This window comes from Oryctolagus cuniculus, chromosome 8 (genome assembly GCF_051225735.1).
Source record: "Oryctolagus cuniculus isolate XC-2025 breed Fujian yellow rabbit chromosome 8, ASM5122573v1, whole genome shotgun sequence".
Classification (NCBI taxonomy): domain Eukaryota; kingdom Metazoa; phylum Chordata; class Mammalia; order Lagomorpha; family Leporidae; genus Oryctolagus; species Oryctolagus cuniculus.
This window is the reverse complement of record NC_142874.1, coordinates 55,202,260-55,223,659: the sequence shown is the minus strand read 5'-3', so window position 1 is coordinate 55,223,659 and position 21,400 is coordinate 55,202,260. Positions and strand designations below refer to the sequence as shown.

General features: G+C 48.7%; 1 protein-coding gene and 1 long non-coding RNA gene across 5 annotated transcripts in view; one reads left to right on the top strand and one right to left on the bottom strand.

The window, feature by feature from the left end:
- The first annotated feature begins 1,988 nt into the window (after positions 1-1,988).
- The window catches only part of NOCT (nocturnin), a 31,211-nt gene continuing 11,799 nt past the window's right edge, over positions 1,989-21,400 (top strand). The window contains exon 1 of one of the 2 annotated variants that reach the window (XM_002716938.6): positions 1,989-2,514. In XM_002716938.6, the coding sequence (XP_002716984.1) occupies positions 2,340-2,514 (175 nt within the window). In that variant the 5' untranslated portion in view covers positions 1,989-2,339. Of the gene's footprint in view, positions 2,515-15,705; positions 15,847-21,400 lie in introns of those variants that run through there. The other variant, XM_089302869.1, reaches the window with a different exon arrangement.
- LOC108178087 (uncharacterized) overlaps positions 5,581-21,400 on the bottom strand; it is a 28,288-nt gene continuing 12,468 nt past the window's right edge. For 2 of the 3 annotated variants that reach the window (XR_011378241.1, XR_011378240.2), the window contains 2 exons: positions 9,062-9,281; positions 5,581-5,861 (listed from right to left, as the gene is read on the bottom strand). This is a non-coding gene — a long non-coding RNA (uncharacterized LOC108178087). Of the gene's footprint in view, positions 5,862-7,802; positions 7,923-9,061; positions 9,282-21,400 lie in introns of all 3 variants that reach the window. The other variant, XR_016212274.1, reaches the window with a different exon arrangement.

Sequence of the window (21,400 nt, the reverse complement as noted above, 5' to 3'; positions counted from 1 at the left end):
TTGGGCCATCTTATATTGCTTCTACTTCCCAGGCCATAGCAGAAACAGAGAGCTGGATTGGAAGTGGAGCAGCTGGGACACAAACGGGAGATGCTGGTACTGCAGGCAGTGTCTTTACCCGCTATGCTACAGCATCAGCCCCTGGATTCTTTTTTTAAAAATGTTATTATTTTTAAATTTACTTGACAGGCTGGTTCGTTATCCAATTGACCACAATGTCTGAGACTGGGCAGGGGTCAAAGTTGGAAGCTGGAAATGCAATTCAGGTCTCCCACATGGGTAGTAGGAACCCAATTATTTGAGCTGTCACCACTGCCTCCTGGGGTCTGCATTAGCAGGAAGTGGAAGTCAAAAGCCAGAGACAGGCATGGAATGCAGACACTCTGATATGAGACATGGACATCGCAACTGCTAGGCTGTTCCCTTCCTCTTGGATTCTCAATCAACACTTTGTTATATTTGCAAAATATTTTTGTGAGTCAGTTTTATTATCTTTTATTTTCCTCAATGACTAAGGTATGATTCTATCTGTTTTATCAGAGGATTTAATGACTTGCCCAGGAGTTTTTCTCTAGGAGTTGTGACCAACTTGTGCCAGATGACTCATACAAACCCTGTGAGCGTTAGAAACATAATCCTGGTCTGAAAAAATGTGTTGAATACGCTTGGTGATGAAAGGCTTACACTTCCATGAAACAGGAGATTCAGCAAAATCATGAGCATACCAACAGATGTAGTTTCTACATTTTAAAATTTATTGATGGTTATTCATCGCTGGAGAGACAGACAAGAAATCTCCCATCTGCTGGCTCATTCTCCAAATGCTTGCAAAAGCCAGGGCTGGGCCAGGCCCAAGATGGGAGCCTTGAATTCATTCTGGGTGTCCTACATGGGTGGCAGGGACCCAAGTGCTTGAACCATCACCTGCTGCCTCACAGGGTGGGCATTAGCAAGAAGTTGGCAGGAGGACAGAGTCAGGACTCAAATGTGGGAGTCCCTCTCAACCATCCCCAGAAGGCCCACCCTAGAACACATTTCTAAGGCACAGGCCACTCAGATAGGAACACAGTCTTGTGTTCTCCCTCTCCTCATTCCACTTCTATTGCTGGTTAGTCATCATTTCCTGACCCATCCATTTGAGATAGCTCTCCCATCCATTCTTCTCCAGTACTGTCAGCTTGGTGTAGTCAAGAACATCTTATCTAACTGGTCTTTCTCTCATCTGCTCATGGACCAGAGACACATGACGTCCAAGTAAAATACAGCTTCGACGCATCATTGCTACGCTCACAAAACATCACTGGATCGCAACTATCTACCAATTAATTTTTGTATAAATCCACACCATCACAAGCCAAGCTCTCCAGGCATCTGGCCTTCTACTCTTTAGTAATAACTCCTCATTTTGCCTGAGAGGAGTTATTTCCCCAAACACACAAGGGGCTTTCCTGCTTATTTGCTTTCTTGGTGTGTAAATCATGACTAAGCCCCTTCCAAATTCCGGACCCCTACGTCATGGTCCAATCTTACAAACCTTGCAGAGATCTTGAGACTGTCATTAACCTCTGACGCCAATCATGTGGCCCAGATCTTGACCTACGATGCGGAACTTTAGGGTCTGATTTCTCCGTCACCTGTTGTCCACCTTGCCCGAGTCTGACACCCCTGTTGCTTGAATCACCGTCGCCTGATTAACTTCCTTTAACGCAACAGACCCCGCGAAGGGGTAGGAGGCGGACGCCCCCGGCTGTACTCCCGCGGGCGCGCACAGACGGATGCCGCCCGCGGCTCCGACCCACACGTGTCCCCTGGGCCACAGCCCCTGGAACGGTCTCGGGATTCCCAGCCTCTGGGCGCTTCCATTCCAGCCAGCGAGAGGGGACGCTTATTTATTTAACAGCGCTCCAACGGATACCAGTCACTTTCGACCTCCTAAAGCTTCCATCCTACAAAACAGTAGAAATCTCCAGTCCTTGTAGAGCAGTAGCGGTCCGGGTGTCGGAACGCAGCCCGTTCGAGCCGAGGGTCGGGTCCTGCGGTTCCCCCCCGACGCGCAGCTCCAGTTGGTAGCGCCCGCTTTGTCAGCGCCCTGCGCTCGCCGGTTGCCTTCCAGCTCTCGCCGGCCCGCGGCAGACTGTGCCGCCGCCGCCGCTGCTGCTTCTGCCTCTCGGCTCTGCCGCTCAGGACTTTCTCCTGGGCCTGAGGCTTGGTGGGAAGCATCCAGGGAGCACCCGTGCGGACGGCCCCGACAGTGTGATTGACTCTCCGGCCTCGGCCCCTGCCAGGCTCCGCTCCTCGGCGCGCGAGGGGCCGCGGCGGTTGTGGCGGTGCTGCCCGGCATGTTTCAGAGCCCGCGGCGGCTCTGCTCCGCCCTGCTGCAGAGGGAAGCCCCCGGCCTGCGCCGCCTGCCCGTCCCCGGGCTGCGTCGCCCCTCGCCCCCGCCGGCGGCTGTCCCCCGGCTCCTGGCGGCGGCCTCGGCGGCCTCGGGCGCTGCGAGGTCGTGTTCCCGAGCAGGTGAGTGCACGGCGGCTGCGGGCGCGGAGCAGCCGCCGGGAATGAATGGGGAGCTGCAGGCTCGTCGGGTCGTGGGCCTCGGGCTTGGCTGCTAGTCCATCATAGCAGCTGTTTCTGCTCCCTTTTCCTCCTTCCCTTTGCCCTAGCTTGCCAGGACTCGCATCACGAATTGTTAAGAAAGAACACTGCAGGCCCCCGCTGGTCTCTTGCATACATCCTATACTTCAGTATCTCTCACTCGTAACCTACCTTAAATTTCCCCGATGCCGAAACCGTAAAATTATTTCTGTTGGTTCCATTTTTTAAAAATCGTGCTGTTTGTGGAAATTTTCATGCAAAAAATAACCATTCAGGACACTTATTTGATCATATGGCTACATGGCCTGAATGTTCTGAAAATTTCTCAAGTCCTATTGATAACACATGGATTGGCTTTACATTGATTTGGGGTTCTTTTGGAGCTTTGTATTCCAGGGTTTAAACTCCCTTAAGTGAGGCCTTGCATTCGCCAAGAGCCAATTTTACCATCTTAAATCTATCCTTCAGGTCTCCCTTTTTCTGCCACCTCTGCCCCTGGAGACATGAATAACGGTGGTCACAGATTACATTCACAATTCATTATACCTTTAAAATTGAAAAATAACAGTTTCTCTTTCCAAACTGGCAATTACTTCAGAGCACTTTTTTTTAAAAGGTGCATTTTTAAAAGGTGTATTCAGGTTATTGCTATTGAAGACATTCATATTACCAATCTAGATTGTCAATCACTGCATATTTTCTAGGAAAAATTTTGAATTAGGTAGAAAATGAACATTGAAAAGAACAGGTTCACTGTGGTTTTCTTTAATTAACAAAAGTGATCATCTGAAATGTGATTGAAGCCAAGACTTTAATCATGTTATTGGTGGATATTGCTGGAATATACCTTGAAGAAGATGAGAGTGTTAAACTGGTTACTTGAGACTCAAAACTCTATGCAGGTTTTTCAGAAGGAGTGAAATTCGCCTAGGTAGTTACATCAAACCCTCCCCCCAGTTCTATAGGAATTTGGCATGTTGTGAAATACCTGTTAGAATCGGTACCACCTAATTTTTTTCTTGCTGAACACTTTCAAGAGGAACACAGTTAAGTTTTTGAGGTGGGAAGAGTAGAAGAAAGCCAGCTGGCAGGTCCTGCAGCAGCTCCCACGTTAAATTCCCTCCGAGTTATGGTCAGAGAAGTACTTCTTGGGAATACAGGTAGGGTAGTAGACATACAGGCAGCGTTATTAAGTGAGGACTCAACAGCTTCACACAGAGCAATTGGAATGTTAGGCCTTTGACGCAGGAAAGTGTTCTAATTATTACTATTTATTAAAATTTCCTTTGATCTGCTTGAAAGACAGAGAGGTTCACGGCCTCTCTGTGACTGTGATAGCCAGGACTGGGCCAGGCTGAAACCAGGAGGCGGAAACTTCATCCCGGTCTCCCACGTGGGTGACAAGTACTTGAGCCATCACTGCCTCCCAGGGTGCACACTAGTAGGAAACAGGATCAGAAGTGGAGTAGCCAGGACTGAAACCAGGCACTCTGATTCGGGATACATGCTTCCCAAGGGGCAGCCTAGCCCCCTGCTCCACAGTGCCCACTGCCAATGAACTTATTTTTCTTTATTTATGTGAGAGGCAGAGTGACAAAGAGAAAGACTGAGAAAAAGGTCTTCCGTCCACTGGTTCACTTCCTAGATGGCTGCATTGGCCGGAACTGAGGCGATCAAAAGCCAGGAGCTTCTGCTGGGTCTCCCACACAGGTGCAGGGGCCCAAGCCCTTGGGACATCTTCCACTGCTTTCCCAGGCCATAAGCAGAGAGCTGGACTGGAAGAGGAGCGGTTGGGACATAAACCGGTGCCCAGATGGGATGCCGCAGGCTGTGGCTTAGCCTACTGTACCACAGCATTAGGGGATCCCCCCAATGAACTTTAAAAAGTCCTCAAGCTAGTTCAAAGAATTTTATGGTACTTAAACTACGTAGACAATCACTACAAAAAGTCTAGGCAGTTTTCCTTTTGCATGCAGTTTTAGCTGAAGCTATTAGGAAGAAACCTGTGCGTTCATTCATTGCTTGCTCATTCAAGAAGGGCCTTATGGAGCATCTCTCACATACGAGGTGCTTATCATAGGAGGTCAAGGACTGTGAGCCCTAGACTGTCCTCCAGGAAATGTGCTGCCTGGTGAGGGGTGAGATTTGCCCGAAGAAAGGGCTGTGCAATGAACTGAGCGCCTTTCACTTGGTTTGCAAGTGGCACAAGGGTGCAGGAGTGGGGGAATTCCCTCCAGCAGTGGTGACCTTTCAGGCTTCAAGCGTTTGTGTGTGCCCTGAAGCCTGGCTAGGATCCGAAGAGAGGAATAGTATTTTGTTGGGGGAAATCTAGAGAAAATGGGGAAAGGCATGAGGCGTGGATGCGCAAGGGCCAGGATAGAGATATTTTGCAAAATGGATAGTGTTTCCCAGAGAGCCTCAGAACCAGCTTGAGGTGCTTTTTAAAAACGCGGATTCTTGGAACCCATTATAAACCCATCAAATCAGACTCATTAGGAGAAGGCCCCAGATTCCACATTACTGAGCAAAATAGTCAGGAAACAGCATACCCAGCGTTTGGACATCTGGCCTTGCAGAGGCTAAAAGCTACTCTACCCTCCAGAGAGTTTGGGGAGGGCGGGGAGTGGCTCCCCACCCTTGGCCCATTTGATTCTCAGTCCTTCCTAACGGAAGCCCCCTGACTGTTGTTGGGCAATACTGGAGAGATGGGCACAGCCCTTGGGTTTATCACATTCTCTGTCAGAATCTGCAGGGTGCATGGTGGCGATCCGCAGTGGCTTGCTTGCTCTTCTCCAGCAGGGATAGCAGCTGCCATGGTCACCGGTCACCGCACTGGAGGAAGTGCACTTGGCGAGTCCCCGCAGTCTTGGGAGCACTGCCCTCCTCTGCCCTCCACCCTCAGACACTGAAGAGCCGGCTAACTCTCTGTTCTCCACCCCCAGAACATGTTGCTTGTTTCTGGGTACATTTTCAAAGGCAAATACCAGCTTATTTGAAGAGGCTGCTTTATTTAGTAGGTCCCTTAACTCAGTGAGCAAGCTGCTCATGAGAGAAAAGAAATGGAAAAGCCTGTAATTATCAAGAAGTGTCTACAGCATAAATGGCTTTCCTTGTGGGAGAACGAAGGTATTTTCCTGTAGTGCTCGGCGGGAGGAGTTCAGATACAGTGAGCTCTTGGGAGCTTTTGAGTTCCTAACCGTGGCTGCAGAATCGGATTCAACCGCTTTCCCCGTGATCTTCTGCAAATTGTTTAGCCTTGCTGGCTGGCTCTAGGAACAAAAAAATGGAATAAATTGATAGCAATTTACCAAATTGATAACGACTTACCCACTAGCTTTATTAACAGTACATTTAACAAGGCAATTATTCCATTGTGCCTCATGACTAATTGCAGCAGGAATTGAGAGGAGAAATCTGTGTGGTTGGATTTGTCAGGAAAGAACTTTGAATGGGTGAAAGGAGGCTGCTGGGGTGGAAGGGAGCAGGGTGGGTGGAGGGTTGGGAGAGAAGATTGCCCCATGCCTGGAAGAAGGTGGCAGGTGTGGGAGCAGTGACAAACAGCTTTGGGAAAGAACTTTCCAGAATTATCGGGGCCGCTTGTCAAAACCCAGATGTCTGGTTCTTCATCTGTGTACTTGAGTCAGTTTCCTGAGAAGATGCCTGGTAAGCTGTATGTTTAACTGGAGGCCTGGGTGACTGTTTCCAGAAACTTTGAAGAACATTTTATGAGCTCTGCCCTTCCTTTCCAATGGTACTTACTGCTGGAAAGTGGAAGAGACCCTGGAGAGGATTCAGGAAAAGGGTTAAGATCTTTGAACTTGAGACCTCAGACAGTCAAGAGACCCCTGAACAGGACCGTTCACCCCAACAACAGCAGGGTGTTTTCTTTTTTTCAAGCCTTTTTTATTTATTTGGGAGGTAGAGCAACAAAGAAATCTTCCATCTATTACTTCACCCAATGCCTGTGAAAGCTCACTGGGCCAGGCCAAAATCAGGAGCCTAGAACTCCATCCAGGTCTCCCACATGGACAGCAGGGACCCAAATATTCGAGCCATCACCTGCTGCCTTCCAGTGTTGCATGTTAGCAAGAAGCTGGATTGGAAGCGAAGCTGGTACTCGAACCCAGGCACTCTAGTATGGAATGTGGGCATCCCTTGTGGTGACCTGGCCACCATAGTGCCTGCCCTCCAAAGCAGGTTTTTTTTTTTTTTTTTTTTTTTGAGAGGCAGAGAGAGAGGTCTTCCATCTGCTGATTCACTCCCGAGATGGCTGCAATGGCCGGAGAACCAAAGCAGGTTTTAAGAAAGGGGATGGGGCCCACACTGTGGCATAGTAGGTTAAGCCTCTGCCTGTGGTGCCAGCATCCCATATGGGTGCCAGTTCAAGTTCCAGCTGCTGCACTTCCGATCCAGCTCCCTGCTAGTGCACCTGAGCATGGCCCAAATGCTTGGGCCCCTGGCACAGGTGGGAAACCCAGAGGAGGCTCCTAGCTCCTGGCTTTGGATCAGCCATTTAAGGAGTGAACTCTCTGCCTCTCAAATAAATAAGTCTTTTTGAAAGAAGAAAGGGAGGAATTGGGGTATGTATGCAAATTCCTTGAGATTTACACTGCAGTGGAAGCGTATCTATGCAGTTGTACAGGTGCCTGTGTTAATAACAGCTATTTCTGATGTCTCCTGAAAGAAGTGGGGCGGTTGTCTTCTGGTTTCCTGGGAGGAGGAGTAGGAGCGAGACTCCCAGCATCTCTGCTACTGGGAGTCATCCCTGACAAATCAGAAGTCACACGGCCTTGATGGCCACTTATCTGGTGGTTACTTTACTTCTTTATGCAGTTGGAAATTTGTAGGCGGGTTAGGCACAGGTGTCTGGGCTTACAGGAAACCCATGTGGACTTTCCTGGAAAGCAGCTGAGATATTTTGAATTTATCGCTCTTGGTGGATCCGGGGAGATCAGTGTTCCTGCCGTAGAAGACCACAGGGGAAAGCCTTAGCCGTGGGAACACAACGCTTGGCGTGTGCAGTTACCATAGCTTCTGGAGGCGGGGGGTGTGGGCACAAGGGCCAGGGGAGAGAAGCTAAGGAAGATGAGGCCATCGGATTCGAGTGCCCCTACACATTTTTTTTTTTCCCCAAATGCCTGCCCCCCCACCCCGAGGGCTTCTGAATGTTGGTATCTGTGTGACATAGAGCATGCGTGACAGCTGCTTACCGACAACACGGGGCCGGAAGCCTGCCTTGCGTGTCATCCTGATGTGTCTGTTCTTGCACCTCCGAGAGTGAGAGACTGCCGATGGAATGTGGAGCATGCAGAAAGCTACTTTTATTCCATCTTCAGAAAAGAGTAAAGTGCTTTTAAAGTGAGAAGGCAGCCAGAATCACAGAGGGATGGTTGCGCAGAATCTCTGCAGGTTCCTGGGGCCGCCTCTGCTGCTGCCTTCCTCTCCCCTCCATCCCTCCAACTTGAGCTTCCAGTACGTGTGGGGCTGTTTGCGACGACTCAGCCCCTGTCCAGTGCAGGACGGGTGTTGCTCATACCCTGGATACGGTATTTTCTGTTTCCTTTTTTTGTGTCTTAGCTATCCCGAATGTTAGCTGTCGTTGAGCAGACATCTTTAGGTCAGATCCATCCCTTGGGACGTTATTTCTGAAATTGCTCTTCCAGAGGTCTTATTGGGAGATAATTCTGAATTATGTGCTGCAAACAACTTTTGTGACTTGCTGTTTCTAGTTAGATTTTAAATAATCACAGAGGTGACACATGCCCACGATAAAGATCATTTGCTGGGTGAGTATTGAGCTGCTGCTGGGAACGCCCACATCCCAGATCAGGGTGCCCGTTGGAGTTCCGGCTGCTGTGCACTTAGCCAGCTTCCTGCTGATGAGCCTGGGGGGCAGCAGATGACGACTCAAGTACTTGGATTGCTGCCACCCTTGTGGGAGACACAGATGGAGCTCCTGGCTTTGTCTGGCCCAGCTCTGGCTGTTGCAGCCATTTTGAGGAGTGAACCAGTAGAGGGACCAGCTCTCTGTCCCACCCTCTCTTTGTCACTCTGCTTTTCAGGAAATAAAATCTTTTTCAAAGTGAAAAGATCTATCATTGTAAATAGTGATTGTCACTAGAGGCTTAGATTTTTTTTTTGTAAGATTTATTTGAAAATCGATTGTAGAGGGAGAGGGGGAGAGAAAGAGTTCTTCCATCCACTGCTTCACTCTTCAGTAACAGCAATGGCCAGGGCTGGGCCAGGCCAGAGCCAGGGGCCACGTGCTTCATCTGGGTCTCCCATGTGGGTGCAGGGGCCCAAATACTCAGGCCATCTTCTACTGCTTTCCCAGACCATTAGCAGGGAGCTGGATCGGAAGTGGAGCAGCCGGGACTCGAACTTGTGTCCATATGGGATGCGGGCACAGCAGGTGGCTGCTTTACCCACCAGGCCACACCGCAGTGCTGGCCCCAGAAGATTTTCTTACCGTTGGTGTTAGAGGTTCTGTGAGGATGAGCCTCTCGGCCAGCCGTGGCGCGCCTGTGTGTTTGAAGACCATTCTTCAGCGTGGGAGAAGTTTGTGCCACTCCTTGGATTATTTTTGGCGTCCTCATGTTCTTGGACTCCTGTTCAACAGGCTGTTGGCTTTATGCATCTGTACTCCATGTCCCTTCGTTTTTAATGGCATCATCTATTGCATGAGTTTTCTGGAAAAAAAAAAAAGAAATTTTGCAATCATCTGAAGTTTTCTGGACATTTCCTGGTTCTTGAAGTGCTCCCTTTTATAAAGAGGCTACATTTTGTGTCTAGGTTCTCTCGTAGCCTTCGTCCTGCCCGCCGCCTTCAGGCGTGTCCCCGCCAGAGGAGAGCAGCTGTGTGCCGCATGAGCGCAGAGGGTGGCGGGGTTGCCCCACACCGCGTGCAAGAGGAGTAGGCTGGACAGCTCCGGCTTTGCCAGACCAAGGGTGGTGCCAGCTGTGCTCCTGAGTCTGTGAGCCCTACACCCGCGTGTGGCTCAGAGTGAGCTAGCTGCCCACCCAGCCCCATTCACTCTCCACTAAATAAGGAGCATTGTTTGTGCCCAGCAGGCAAGGGCCACGCCTCCCGGCTCTTGTCTGAGTGAGGGACAGGACAGCCTGTAACTCCATGCTGCTTTTCCCATTTCAGCCTCTCCCACCCTTTCTCTTTGCTCTCTCAATTTTTTTTTCCTCAAGGTGCCCTTGAGAAAAAAAAAACATATTTACCCGTGGGGACTTGTACTGCGTTTTCTACCTCTGTGGTTTCTCTTAATTCAATCCTGTTTCTTTTCTTTCTCTTTCTTTCTTTCTTTCTTTTCTTTTCTTTTTTTTTTTTTTTTTTTTTTTTTTTTTGGTAAGATTTATTTATTTGAAAGGCAGAGTAACAGGAAGAAAAAAACATCTTCCATTTGCTGATTTGCTCCCCAAGTGCCCACATCAGCTGAGCGTGGGCCAGGTCAAAACCTGGAACCAGGAACTCCATCCAGGTCTTATGTGTGGGTGCAACCTTTTAGCTGGGCCATCATCTGCCAGTTCTCAGTGAGGTGCTGGCTTAGGAACTCAACACCGGGGCTGGTGCTGTGGCACAGCAGGTTAATGCCTTGGCCTGAAGCACCGGCATCCCATATGGGCACTGGTTCAAGACCCGGCTGCTCCATTTCCAATCCAGCTCTCTGCTATGGCCTGGGAAAGCAGTAGAAGATGGCCCAAGTCCTTGGACTCCTGCACCTGCATGGGAGACCCGGAGGAGGCTCCTGGCTCCTGGCTTCAGATCAGTGCAGCTCCAGTTGTTGCAGCCAGTTGGGGAGTGAACCAGGGGATGGAAGACCTCTCTCTCTCTCTCTGTCTGCCTCTCCTCCTCTCTGTGTAACTTTCAAATAAATAAATAAATCTTAAAAAAAAAAAAAAACTCAACACCATCTACCATTTTACCTTTGCTTTTTAAAAACATGTCTCTTCTTACATGGGTCTTAGTTATTCATGTAAGGTTCTAGAAATTTGTGCACAGAAATTATTTTCCCCCATTTGGAGTAACTGAAAATCTTCCGTCAATCTCAGGATGCTTTTACAAACTGAACGTACAGTTTGCATTGTCACAGAATCCAGAGCAGGGCTTGGCAAACTCTGGGAAGAGCCAGTTCATGAGCATTGCAGGCTTTCTGAGCCACATGGCGGGGTGGGGGGGCGCCCCCTAGCTCTGCATTGTGGGTGAAGGCAGTCGTAGACAACACAATATGTAAACTTCATTTATAGATACGGAAATTGGAATCTCCTATCCTTTTCACATGTCACAAATAGCACTGTTCTTAAGTTTCGATTTGTTTTCATTTTTTTCCCAACATCACAAAATGGGAACGTCTTTCTTGGCTCACAAGCAGCACGAAGACAGGTGGTGGCCAGACTCAGCTTCTGGGCCGTGGGGAGTGGACTGTGACCCTCAGAGAACTCCGCAGTGTCAGCGGAACAGTCCTCACTCTCCTCTTCCCATTCATGATGTGACGAGGGCTTTTGAGTATACCAGAAATATTAGGGATGGGACGGCTGCTGTTTCTTTTTTCTTTTTGAAATGAGGACGTTCCTTTAAAAAGATATTTGTTTATTTGAAAGAGTTACAGAGGGAGAGACAGAGAGAGTCTTCCATCTGCTGGTTCACTACCCAGATGGTTGCAATAGCCAGGGCTGGGTCGTCAGGCTGAAGCCAAGAGCCAGGAGCTTCTTTTGGGTCTCCCCTGCAGGTGCAGGAACCCAAGCACTTGAACCATCTTTTAAAACACTGCTTTCGGCTGGCGCCGCGGCTCACTAGGCTAATCCTCCGCCTAGCGGCGCCGGCACACCGGGTTCTAGTCCCGGTCGGGGCGCCGGATTCTGTCCCGGTTGCCCCTCTTCCAGGCCAGCCCTCTGCTGTGGCCAGGGAGTGCAGTGGAGGATGGCCCAGGTGCTTGGGCCCTGCACCCCATGGGAGACCAGGAAAAGCACCTGGCTCCTGGCTCCTGCCACTGGATCAGCGCGGTGCGCTGGCCGCAGCGCGCCAGCCGCGGTGGCCATTGGAGGGTGAACCAACGGCAAAGGAAGACCTTTCTCTCTGTCTCTCTCTCTCTCTCTCACTGTCCACTCTGCCTGTCAAAAAAAAAAAAACACTGCTTTCCCAGGCCATAGCAGAGAGCTGAATGGGTAGTAGAGCAGCCAGGACTCGAACTAGCGCCCATGTGGTATGCCAGTGTCACAGGCTGCGGCTTTACTCCCCTATGCCACAGCACCAGCACCCCCTCGGAGACATTTTCTAAGCCACTGTCATGCCTGAAGGCATTGCTGTGCCTTGTCTGGGGAATCCTTGTGCATCCCTGTCTAGTCTGTGACTGCTCCCTGGCAAAGACAGGCTGTTTGGGCTGTGGCTCTGGTCTATTGCTTGTATTTTTAGACACTTAGGTGGAGACTCCTGACCTTCACTTGATAGCCCTGGTGATGCCGTGCGGGTCGTGCTACTGCTTTGTACACTTTGTGCCCTGCCAGCGTGTGTGCCGAGATAGCAGTGACGTAGAAAAGTGGAAGCCGCGGAACTTGCCCTCTGTCTGTTCCTGGCACGACAGTGGGCTGCTGTGTGAGCGCCTGGCCAGGCGCCAGCGTGGTTGTTCTGACTCACTGTCACCGCTGCCGGACGAGACGCTTGGCGAGCAGCAGTCCAAGGTGCAGGCAGCTTCCCCGGCCTGACCAGTGAGGACGGGCTGTGCAGACCTCAGAGCAACGGCGGCCTCTCAGGCGCATGGGTAACATGGTGAGAACAACACTCTGTTCTCCGGAAGGAGCAGTGGAAACACAGGAGTGCTACAGCGTGGAACCCCAGCTGTCCTCCTCCAGCTAGACAGCAAGCCTCTCGGAATGAACAGAGCTGGTGCCCTAGGATGTGCTGGTTACATCTGCCGTAACCCGGTTAATGCCCGCAGTGACCACATGGGGTTGCAGTTATCCTCCAAGGCAGAAACTGAGGCCCAGTGAGGTGAGAGTTGGCGCCAGGGCTTGCAACCAGACTGCCCGCCTCAAGTCCACTTGCTGAAGACACCTCTGGAACTGCGGTCTCAGCTTCCCCAGGAGGGAGAGCTGGGGTGGCCAGAGGCTCACACGCCCATTGCGAAGAACCCCAGGGCTGCTCGCATCTCCAGCTGGTGGCGCTCAATGATAGCATTTGGAGACTGACCAGTGGGGAAAATATTTGTCCCTCACCAGGAAATAGTCTCTTTCTAAACAGGCACTTCGAACCCAGCGCCTGGGGATGAATGCCCTACAGGTGCACACCGTGCACCGTTTGAAGATGGCTGTGTCTGGTTGCCACACGGCTTTTCAGGCAATGCACTGCCTTATTTTGAGCAAAAGACAGTCTCACCAAAATTCCAGGACTATAGATATGTCACATTTAATAATGATTCCTGAGAAGTCACTTAGCAACTATACCTAAGTATTTATTTGTTAAGCTTCTGCGCCCCAGTGTCTCCATGGGTCAGATGTGTTCGCAATAGCCAAGAAGGTCCTGAGATGGACAAGTCAAGTAAAAGAGCTTGGCTCACCAGAAGGTTCTCTGCCAATGCGCTCTGTCCCTGTTAGACCAGATTCCAACTCTCACGGTCACTTGCCATCCTTTTATTAAGATTTTATTAAAATATAGTTACTTTCATTTATTTGAAAGGCACAGGCATAGAGAGAAACACAGACAGACACAGGTCTTCCAGCCACTGGTTTGCTCCCCAGATGGACTGCCAACAGCCAGGCTGGACCAGGCTGAAGCCAGGAGCCTGGAACTCCATCCGGGTCTCCTGTGTAGGTGGTAGGGAACCACCTCCTCGAGCCATCACCTGCTGCTTCCCATGGTCTGTGTTAGCAGAAAACTGGAATCATAAGTGCAGCTGGGACTCAAACTCAAGTTCCATGTGGGATGCGGGCATCTCCAGCTGTGGCTTAACTTGCTGCAACAAACGCATGCCTCTGTTAACATATTTTTTTTTTTAAGATTTATTATTTGAGAGGCAGAGTTAAGATAGAGGGAGAGAAGACAGAGAGGTCTTCCATCCACAAGGTCACTCCCCAATGATCACAATGGTGGAGGAGCTGGGCTGATCCAAAGCCAGGAGCTAGGAGCCTCTTCCAGGTCTCCCACTGGGGTGCAGGGGCTCAAGCACTTGGGCCATCTTCCACTGCTTTCCCAGGCCATAGCAGAGAGCTGGATCAGAAGAGGAGCAGCTGGACATGAACTGGTGCCCATATGAGATACTGTCCCTGGAGGCAGAGGCTTACCCTACTACCCCACTGCGCTGGCCCCATCCTATTAATATTTTTTAAAAGCACGGGGTTGAGTGCTGGGGTAAGTGGTCCCTGCCTTCAAGCTTAGAGTCTCCCGAGTAAAGCACGCAGACTGTCAAGGGTGACTTACGTAAGAAAAGCAGTATGGGCTGGCGCCGCGGCTCACTTGGCTAATCCTCTGCCTGCGGTGCCGGCACCCTGGGTTCTAGTCCCGGTTGCTCCTCTTCCAGTCCAGCTCTCTGCTGGACTGGAAAGGCAGTGGAGGATAGCCCAGGTCCTTGGGCCCTGCACCCATGCGGGAGACCAGGAGAAGCACCTGGCTCCTGGCTTCGGATCAGCGCAGCATGCCAGCCCTAGCAGCCATTTGAGGGGTGAACTAATGGAAGGAAGACCTTTTTCTGTCTCTCTCTGCCTGTCAAAGAAGGAAGGAAGGAAGGAAGGAAGGAAGGGAGGGAGGGAGGGAGGGAGGGAGGGAGGAAGGAAGGAAGGAAGGAAGGAAGGAAGGAAGGAAGGAAGGAAGGAAGGAAGGAAGGAAGGAAGGAAGGAAGGAAGGAAGGAAAAGCAGTATGGGAATGAGAGAAGGAGCCATTGGTGCTTGAATCGGTTCCAGGCAGGAGTCAGGAAGGAAGGAAGGAAGGAAGGGAGGGAGGGAGGGAGGGAGGGAGGGAGGAAGGAAGGAAGGAAGGAAGGAAGGAAGGAAGGAAGGAAGGAAGGAAGGAAGGAAAAGCAGTATGGGAATGAGAGAAGGAGCCATTGGTGCTTGAATCGGTTCCAGGCAGGAGTCAGGAAGGAAGGAAGGAAGGAAGGGAGGGAGGGAGGGAGGGAGGGAGGAAGGAAGGAAGGAAGGAAGGAAGGAAGGAAAAGCAGTATGGGAATGAGAGAAGGAGCCATTGGTGCTTGAATCGGTTCCAGGCAGGAGTCAGGAAGGAAGGAAGGAAGGAAGGGAGGGAGGGAGGGAGGGAGGGAGGAAGGAAGGAAGGAAGGAAGGAAGGAAGGAAGGAAGGAAGGAAGGAAAAGCAGTATGGGAATGAGAGAAGGAGCCATTGGTGCTTGAATCGGTTCCAGGCAGGAGTCAGGAAGGAAGGAAGGGAGGGAGGGAGGGAGGGAGGGAGGGAGGGAGGAAGGAAGGAAGGAAGGAAGGAAGGAAAAGCAGTATGGGAATGAGAGAAGGAGCCATTGGTGCTTGAATCGGTTCCAGGCAGGAGTCAGGAAGGAAGGAAGGAAGGAAGGGAGGGAGGGAGGGAGGGAGGGAGGAAGGAAGGAAGGAAGGAAGGAAGGAAGGAAGGAAGGAAGGAAAAGCAGTATGGGAATGAGAGAAGGAGCCATTGGTGCTTGAATCGGTTCCAGGCAGGAGTCAGGAAGGAAGGAAGGAAGGAAGGAAGGGAGGGAGGGAGGGAGGGAGGGAGGGAGGGAGGGAGGGAGGAAGGAAGGAAGGAAGGAAGGAAGGAAGGAAGGAAGGAAGGAAAAGCAGTATGGGAATGAGAGAAGGAGCCATTGGTGCTTGAATTGGTTCCAGGCAGGAGTCAGGAAGGAAGGAAGGGAGGGAGGGAGGGAGGGAGGGAGGGAGGGAGGAAGGAAGGAAGGAAGGAAGGAAGGAAGGAAGGAAGGAAGGAAGGAAGGAAAAGCAGTATGGGAATGAGAGAAGGAGCCATTGGTGCTTGAATCGGTTCCATGGGCCCTGTGTGTCCGACATTCAAGCCTTTTTTCACCTCACTGGTTATCTTGTGGGAACTTTTACTTGTCTCAAAGGTGGCCACAGTTAACTCAGGAACATACATGAAAAGCGGCTAAATTAGCTCCCGACTTTCTGAACGGTTCAGCACATCGCCAGGAGATGGCAGCATTGGACTGCTGTTTGAATGACCCCTTGCCTGTGACGTGAGTCTTTCCCAGTTTTTGCTTTTTGTGTACTTGATTCGTGGAGCTTTCCCCGAGCCCAGCTTGATCAGCTTCAGCAGCTTCTCAGGTGTGTACCCAAGATAATTATTCTAGCTTTTGTTCATGCTTTGGTTTTTAACCAGTGCTTTTGTCAAGTCACTCTTTCATAATACTAAGTAAGCATCAAACGCCAAATGTAAAAGACATCTGCAGACTCGGGGATGATGCGGGCTAAGTGCGGAACACGGGGTGTTGTGTAGTGGGCTGCCTTTCTTACGCACTGCTGGGGCTATGTGGGACGGGAGGCCCAGGCCCAGGGTGTCTCAGCTGGCTGGGTGGTTAGCAGCCGATGGCACGGTGTGCTGGGGAACCCCGATCACTTCCCTCCTCCGCAGCACTCCTACAACTTGCGTGTGACCTGCCGAGATTGCTTTAGAAGTGTGCAGTGATTGGCACTATTGAGGCACGTGTGTATTCAGATATTCTAGTGATTAGTCCATTTTGCTTTGTTATAGGAAAGGAAACAGATGACTGAAAAAAAAAATGACAACTGGGAGAAACCTACATACTATTACTGTATTTCAGAAATTGAAATAATCTGAATTCTGGCAAATCATTACAGGCTGTTAGAAGTAGTGGTGAGGTGTTAAGAATTGCGAAGGGAATGAAGGCATCCAGTTCTCAGTGTCTGTGGAAGTGTTCATACAGAATTAGTCAGTGGCCAGGGACGCAGTGGTGGTGCCAAGTGGATAGCCAGGCGTCAGAGATAAACAGCCCTTCCCATGTGCCTGTTGCTTATAACTTATGCATTCCATTGAGAATGGTGGCTGTTTTATTTTTTTTTCCCTCATAAAGATGGCTGTTTAAAAAGTGAATTTGGGGCAGAAACAATGTACAAGTGTATGGGTCAGATCCAAAATACTGATCTCCAAATATGGGGCAAATTAGACCGCCTGCACAAGTGCCAAAGAAAGTTCAGTAGAGGTTTTATCAAGGTTTGGCACTGTTTCAGTATCTTGATTACCACATGGATGAATTATTTGTGCTATTTAGCCTCAGGAAATCAACCTTGAAGAGCTAGCTATTCTGCAGAAGAACTTTTCTGTTTTATTTATTGATTTTTTTTTTACATTGTAATTTTTCTCTTTTAAAAAGATTTAGTTAATTTATTCATTTGAAAAGGCAGAGTTAAAGAGAGTGAGATCTTCCATCCGCTGATTCATTCCCCAAATGGCTGCAGTGGCCAGGCCAATGCCAGGAGTTTCTTCCAGGTCTGACAAAAGGGTACAGGGGCCCAAGCACTTGGGCCATCCTCTGCTGCTTTCCCAGGCACATTAGCAGGGAGCTGGATCAGAAGTGAACCAGCCAGAACTCAACTGGCACCCTTATGGGACCCTGGCATCGCAAGCAGTGGCTTTACCTGCTATGCCACAGCACCAGACCTAGAACATCTTTTAACAGTCCTGAATAAAGTATAAAACTTCCTGTTTAGTATAAAATTTAGGTAGAATGGCTTGAAATCTTTTCAGTGAACATGTAACTGTGTGAAAAGAAAATTTTTACTAATGGATGCTGTAAAAACGAGAATGCTCAAATGAAAAGTAAGAAACAGTATTGTTATATGTTATCCCCTCACTGTAAAATGGGCCTAAAAAGAGGGTCTGCTTCCTGGGACTGCGGTGAGATTGAAAATGCAGTCAAAGCAAGCAGATCTTGTAAGTGGTGCATATGCAGCAGCTGGTCACGAGCTATCACGTCGTCATTCTCAGGGTGCGTCTTAGTTCATTTTATTCGGCCGTAAGATACCTAACGCTGGGTAATTTACAAAGAACAGAAATGTCCTGCAGTTTTGGAGGCTGGGGAGTCCAAGACTGAGGAGGAAGCATCTGTCAGGGTGTTCTTGCTGTGTCATCCATGGCGGAAGGCAGAAGGGCGAGGGAGGATGAGAGCAAGAGCAGGGCACACAAAAGCACCCATAGTCAGCCTCCTCCTTGTGTAAGGAATCCACCCCCATTGTAAGTGCAGAAATGATATGAGGGCACATCAGGAAGTTTGAGGCAAATGGAATTAAAAGACCCTTTATTTTGGTGCAAAGATTTTTGAAGCTCATGTATATACAAGGTCTTCAAAAACAGTTTGTAGAAAATGCATAGTATGGACAAAACTGCACGGGTTCCAGAATTTTTTGTTCCAAAATAAACGTTTAAGAATTCTGTTTTCCTCAACCTTTTTGAAGCACTCGCCTATGTAAAGTTCTTACAGTATTTAATTTTAGTCATCAATTCCCTAACCTGTGATTTTGAACTTGCCTTTGAACTACAGATGTCCGTATGTGATGTGTTAGGCAGTTTGGGAAAATATGGTCTCGAAAACCAACTGAGTAAGATCATGTTATTTGGAGTAGATGTAGGAAAAGAAAAACTGAAGACAGGGAGAGATGCATTGGGAGACTTCCCCAAATGCCTTCTGATTTGATGGGGTAACATGACTTTATGAGAAGAATATTTTCTTGAAGTAGAGAAAATTTTGGCTGGACATTAGAAATATGACAGCAGTAAGGGAATATAATCCCTTTTCCAGTAAGAGTTTTCGTCTGTGGAGTGAGGAGTGTGGAGACAGCCGTATCAGACTTGGGAGCAGCTCTTGGGATCCTACACCCAGTCAGTCAGGAAAAGTCAGAGCTGGTGTGCATGTAGCACAGTGGATAAGACCCCACTTGGGACACCCACATCCAGTAACAGTGCCCAGGTTCAAGTCCTGGCTCTGCTTCCAATTCCAGCTTCCTCCTAATGTGTGCTCTGGGAGGCAATACAATTGCAAAAGAAAAAAAATTGTAAATAGTGGCATTGTAGGCTGGCGCCACGGCTCAATAGGCTAATCCTCCACCTAGCGGCGTCGGCACACCGGGTTCTAGTCCCAGTTGGGGCGCCGAATTCTGTCCCGGTTGCCCCTCTTCCAGGCCAGCTCTCTGCTGTGGCCCGGGAGTGCAGTGGAGGATGGCCCAAGTACTTGGGCCCTGCACCCCATGGGAGACCAGGAGAAGCACCTGGCTCCTGGCTTCAGATCAGCGCGGTGCGCCGGCTGCAGCGGGCCAGCCATGGCGGCCATTGGAGGGTGAACCAACGGCAAAAGGAAGACCTTTCTGTCTCTCTATCCGCTCTGCCTGTCAAAAAAAAAAAAAAATAGTGGCATCGTTTTATTTTGGGACAACCAGATCGAGTTCCTGGCTCCTGGCTTTGGCTTGTTCCAGCCTGGCTGTTACTGGCATTTGGGGAATAAATCAGTGGATGGCAATCGATCTCTCTCTGTGTCTGTGTCTCTGTCTCTCTGCCTTTCAAATAAATATTTTTAAAAAGACAGAGCAAGGCATGCTGGAAAGACAAAACATCTGCTTTCAATCTCTTCATTAAGTATTTCATCTTTTCTATATTAAACAATAAAGTTCTTGTTTCCTTTCCAGGGGATTGCCCTGTGTCCTTCAGGGCAGGATTCTACCCTTAAAAGACAATCATTCTAGAATAAACTTTCTCACCTTTCATTCTCTGGGTTTCTTCACATTATTACATTCTTCCCCCCCCCCCCCTTCACATTCTTAAATACTGAGATCCCCAAGGAATTTTCTTTCTGTGTGTAATATATTTATCACATGTTGATACATATCATGCTAGAAAGTAAAATTTGAGACATTTTAAAAATGTCTATCAATTCATACAATGAAGTACCAAACTCATTACATGTTAATATGAATAACATTTTCTATGGAAAAATATCTATTTTCCAAAACAAAAAAAATTGTAAATAGTGGCATTGTTTTATTTCTAGAACTCCTAAAGTCTAGCTTAATAGGAGACAGCTGGATTCTCTTTTCTGCTCCATTCAGTCGGTTGTGATGTGTTGTTTTGCTTAAAGAAAATCCAGTCTCTCGTAGATACATAGTTGGGAAAAAAGAGGAGTATTTTAACCGCTTTCTTAGGTAGTTGTGGATGGTCTTAGTGTGTGTTACTAGTTAGTGTCAACTTGGAATCTACCCCATCAACAGGATTTTCATTTTCTACTATGTTGACATTTGCTGTGCTCTTTGAAACATTGAAGGAATCCTTTTATATGCTGTTATGCTGATCATTTGGAAACACTGATTGATTGAGTAAACACAGATTTTCCAAATGCTATACAACACCAAAAAACCCCACATTAGTCAATGTAGTCACCAATCTTGTCAAAATAGTCATTAGAAACTTGTCAAGCTCCTAAGAGCAGGTAAAATTTTCCAAAGTTTCACTTGAAAGTTTTATCATTGGCACAAAGCCAGGTGACAGGCCTGTGCGTGCATTTTAGTGAACATGTCTGCTGGTGACAGTATCTGATCAGCCATGATTTCAGTGTTGGAAGGGGCGAGTTCCCTCTGGGACTCAGGCACTCACACAGCTGCTTTTCTTTGAGATGTCTTATTTTGATATGGAGCAGTGCTTTAAGTACAGTTTCCGTTTTGTCACACATGAAGAAGACATTGGTAATCAGCGTTTGTTATGAAAGTAGTGTTGACCATGTGTGCCTCCACAAGGGTCTGAGCTGCTTGGAGAACTGCTGCACCTCCAGCTGTGGTTCATTCCTGGGGCATAGTCAGGTCAGAACCAGTATTTTATAAAAATGAAATGGAGTAGACTAGAACATGGCGGTGCATACTATGTAGAAAAGATAATTGTTTTGTGAAACTAACTTCACATCTTATTTTAAATTTTTTTTTTATTTTATTTATTTGAGAGACAGAGTGATAGAGAAAGGTCTTCTGTCCAGTGGTTCACTCTACAAATGCCTGCAACAGCTCTGTCTGGACCAGGCCAAAGCCAGGAGCCTGTAACCCCATCCAGGTCTCCCAAATGGGTGACAGGGACCCAAATACTTGAGCCAACTTCTGCTGCCTTCCTAGACTCATCAGTAGGATCAGAAGTAGAACAGTCAGGACTTGAACTGGCACCCTGATAAGGGACACCAGCATCCCAAATGGCAGCTTAACCCACTGTGCCATGACAGCAGACCCTTATTGCAGATCTTTATATATGCCACACGTGTGCAGTAGGCCATGCCTGTGAAAGGTATTTATTTGACTTTTCAACTTACATATATGTGTATACATATATTTGTGTGTGTGTATATATACATATACTATATATATACTATTTTTTTTAAAGATTTATTTATTTACTTGAAAGAGAGAGAGAGAGAAGAAAGGGCAGAGAGAGAGAGAGAGAGGTCTTCCATCCACTGGTTCACTCCCCAAATGGCCGCAATGAAACCAGGAGCCAGGCACTTCCTCTAGGTCTCCCACGGGGGTACAGGTACCCAAACACTTAGGCCATCTTACACTGCTTTCTCAGGACATAAGCAGAAAGCTGGATCAGAGGAGCAGCTGGCACACAAAGCAGTGCCCATATGGGATGCTGGTGCTGCAGGCAGAGACCTAGCCTATTATACCACAGTACTGGCCCAAATATTACATTTTAAAATTCAGTATTCTTGCCTCAGAAGTGCTATATCTTCTGGGGAATTATTAGACAAGTCATGAAGACCTCCTGGAGCTACCCCCTCTCCCAAAGAGAAAATCTAACTAAAAATTGCTTAGATATAATGTTACTTTAGATTCT